Raw genomic sequence first — 3,658 nt, 5'->3', positions numbered from 1 at the left:
CCACATATACCCACATAACATGATGGGTGGGTGCCATTCCGCATTGGGGAGATCCAGCACGCAGCGGAAGACGTTATTTAACAGGGACTTGCACTCCAAGTGCCTCAACTTCCCCCAGCACACACAAATTCACAATCCAGGAATCGTTGATCGCTTCCGCCACGGCTCAAATTTCTTCACATTTTTTACTTTTAACAGTCCGATGTCTTTTGCCTTGTCGTCCAAGAGCGAGCACTCAGACGAAGATCATGATCAGCCCCCAGCCAGAAACACACCAGACCCAAATCACCGCCGCACAAACGACGCTTCTGAAGAATCACATGCAGGACCTATCAGGAGAGTTCGGGGATCTGACACAACTGCAGTGAATCCTGGCCGTTCTGGAAGGACTCCAAGTACAGTTCCAACGCAGACGACGAGGGCGAACACTGCGCGTGGTGAGCTCAGTCGACCAGGTAAGCACATCAACTGTGGAATTATTGCTCCATCTGAACTTACCGAATGAACCGGAAAACCTTGGAAAATTTCCAAAGGTCTGTTACCTCCAGTTCCAGGACTCGCACAATCCCCGGCCATAGCAAACCCGTCACCTCGGTCGAACCCAACAAACCGCATTTTGGAAGGCTGGCCCCACCCTGTTGCAGCCATGAATCACCAGGACGAACCTGTAGACGACGAGTTTGTTGACCGCATTGAGGGCATCTTCCAGCTGCAAGGTGCATATGCAGAACTTGCTGAGCAGCTGGCATATGTATGTTTTCGTTTCTTTTTTTTAAATCAAGCCGAGAACACTTGATAAGAATTGAAATTGTCCCATAAACATGTGTAGGTGCCCGCGCCTCGCCAATATGTAGTGAGTATCTACAGCATGCTGGCTTTCCAACAAGCAATTGAACGGCTTAGCGGGGAGCTCCTCACTATTCATCGACCCCTCCCAACCGAGACAGCCACACCCGCCGCGAGGGGCTTTCACTATGTATCGGTCTTCAGTGTGCGTGCTGTCTCCCTCCTGGTTGGATGTACTACCCTGACTAAGTACATGTTATAACAGGACTTTGTCAAGAGGACAGCTCGCAACATACTGATGAGTAGAAGCTGTGCGGTATACGGATCCGACCAGCCCCGCAATTCTCCTCGCCGTTCAAAGAGCTTGTTGACCTTGGTTCTAGTATGTTGCAATAATACAACGTCCCTCCTGATTCAAGCTGACGTTGCGCGCATCTTGACTCAATTTTTTGAAGGAGGCGATTAATAATCAGAACACTCAGTTTAAACGTGATTACCTGCCGCGAGGTTACATAGATGGTGAGCTTGCGGCCTTGGGTAGTGTAGACACTTTTGTACGTGACAAGCTTCGTAACAGTCGGGGAAAAATGAGGGACCTAGTGAGTACCTTGGCAAGTCTTGATGAGGCATCGACTTAACTAACATACATGATCACTTGCAGCTATTGACCAACATCCATGCGGGAGCTGGCAGGGAAATACTGCATCCAGTTCCCACAATCAGTGCTTTACTGGTTCAGGTAAGCGCAACTGATTCACATATTTTCATCGCAATTTTTTATCTTTCTAAGCCATTGATCCTTTGATATGTATATTGCAGATGAAGGCGAGTTTCACACCACCCATTGCTGGAGCAGCTGAGCTGCCAGAGCCGCAGGGGAACCAATCTTTGTTGAAAGCACGACTTGCCTACCTGCGGATCCAGACAATCATACAGTTTGCAGGCCGGGGAGGCGGGGATGTTGGTCGGCAATGGAAGAATATTGATGAACATCTGTGTGAATTATCGCTCAAGCGCCGTCCATACCGCTCGGCGTGAGTAATTTTTTCTACATAACCAGCTGGATAAAGCGCTCAATGTTTTTACAGTTTTTACCAGCTGGTCCTGGCCTATGATCATGCCACTTTCGGGCATGACTTGTGGACTGAGATGGACTCGGCAAGCATTGCTTTGCCAACCGAGGAGGAGAGTCTAGCTCGCATGGAAGCCAACGAATCGACCGCCGAACCGGCTTTGCAAGATGACGCAGCTGATTTTTGATTAGTTTAATATCTTCCAGTCTGTTTTTTGTACATATTTTTCTTTGTACATTCTTTTTTTTCTCTATCATTTTTTTAATTGTGCCGGCGCAATCAAACATGTCTCTCGTTCTTTTGTGACCATGGTGGTCAGGACACGCGCGTCCCTCTCCGTCAGTTGCTTTCTGGAAAGCGGAGCTGCCGCTCTGCTGGCGCTTTTCCAGCCAGTCTGTTGGGTGGCGTGCAGTGCGAGTACGCCCTGTGGATGCATCCAAGCCGGCCATGCATGCTACTGGGCACTCCACCTGGTGTGGTACAAATGTCCCAGTGCTGTGGCACGGCCGGGTGGTCTGGGCGGGGATGTTTGGTTGCTGGCATTTGGACAGACATGGGCCATTCAGGCCACGTGCGTGGTTAGCAGCCTTCATGCCGCGGAATGGCAATATGATAGTGTTGATCCAGCCCCAGGCTGTATGCTCAAGCCGTTTCGGGGATGGTACGTAGGGCCGTCCCTGTGATGATCATTTATATTCGGATGAGCATGCCCCTGGGATGGGCTGTGGAGTATGTTGCGCCGTCCTGGCGTCATCCCACAGAGTGCTGTCCTTGGGACGGCTTAGTGCGCCCGTGGTGTAGAGTTCAAGGCGGCTACGCCGCCACACTTTCAGGGGTCCAACCTTTACAGGTCCCCCTGACTCTTTTAGGAGTACAAATCACAACCCCAAAGATACGATCTCCACATCTTGGAGTTGCATTATTTTGTAGATCTCCACTTCAAACTGTCCCCAATCATAATTGACACTCAGACTGAAGCATAAAATTTAGTTGTTCTCAGCTTCTGCTTAACAGCCCATCATATCAATTAACAAGTGGACCATGAAATTCACAATTTCTGTGCTCTCAATCAATACCGTGCCCTTGGCTAATTGGATCATTGGTGGCAGGATAATACAAATGATCCCTGTGGATGTTCCATATGAGGGAAAAACATTGTTCAAACAACTCTTGTGAATGCTATGGTTTTGGATTTTCTTGATCTCCATCTGGGGCTCATGCTGAAGCACCTAATTAGCCCGGCAGAGACTTGTGCCTCTTTGCCTTGTCTTTTTTGTGGTGCAGGATGAGGATTTGTGGTGTGCTTGCCTTTCTGAAGATTCTTTCAGATGGAGATGGAACAAGAAATGTCAAGATGAGGGACAAATTTGTGGTAAGATGTTTTTTTTTGCTTGAAAGGGAGCATGCGTAAATCTTTGGTTAGTCTGGACATTGTGCTCGGCGTGGCTGTTGGGAGCGCGTTCATGTCCCTGCTGGACAAAGAGGAAGGAAAAACCGGGGAGGTCGCGGCAGCGGAGGGAAATAATAAGTTGGAAGTGGGCCATCCATCCCGTTTGGAGGTCGATGAGGACTTGTCTGAGCGCAATGAGAGCTCTGCCCAATACTCCGACCTATTGTCTCCCAAGCGCCCTTTTTCATTGAGACGGGGTGTCTGGGTCAGGCGATGGCCGGCCGCTTGGCTTGGCGAGTCCAACCATGGCCTTGTGGGGGTCATGAGATCCCGCAGGTCGATGTATTTCCAAGGCTGGCTGATTGTCAACGAGGTTCAGAGCTTGTCGACGTGGATAGGCGTCTTTTGA

At 49.6% G+C, this 3,658-nt stretch overlaps 2 protein-coding genes across 2 annotated transcripts; both read left to right on the top strand.

Moving 5' to 3' along the window:
• Positions 1 to 202: 202 nt before the first annotated feature.
• PtA15_1A650 (uncharacterized protein) lies at positions 203 to 2,046 on the top strand (the record flags this gene model as incomplete). Its single annotated transcript, XM_053165700.1, has 8 exons — positions 203 to 455; positions 534 to 751; positions 830 to 991; positions 1,052 to 1,168; positions 1,242 to 1,385; positions 1,448 to 1,525; positions 1,606 to 1,820; positions 1,875 to 2,046. The coding sequence occupies 8 exons, from the start codon at positions 203 to 205 to the stop codon at positions 2,044 to 2,046; spliced, it is 1,359 nt and encodes a 452-aa protein (XP_053016865.1).
• Positions 2,047 to 3,262: 1,216 nt separating this feature from the next.
• On the top strand, positions 3,263 to 3,658 carry PtA15_1A649 (uncharacterized protein; the record flags this gene model as incomplete). The annotated part of the gene is made up of 1 exon (XM_053165698.1): positions 3,263 to 3,658. The coding sequence occupies one exon, from the start codon at positions 3,263 to 3,265 to the stop codon at positions 3,656 to 3,658; it is 396 nt and encodes a 131-aa protein (XP_053016864.1).

Source organism: Puccinia triticina, chromosome 1A (genome assembly GCF_026914185.1).
Source record: "Puccinia triticina chromosome 1A, complete sequence".
Taxonomy (NCBI): domain Eukaryota; kingdom Fungi; phylum Basidiomycota; class Pucciniomycetes; order Pucciniales; family Pucciniaceae; genus Puccinia; species Puccinia triticina.
Note: the sequence above shows the minus strand (reverse complement) of the source record. Positions and strands in the feature narration are given on the sequence as shown.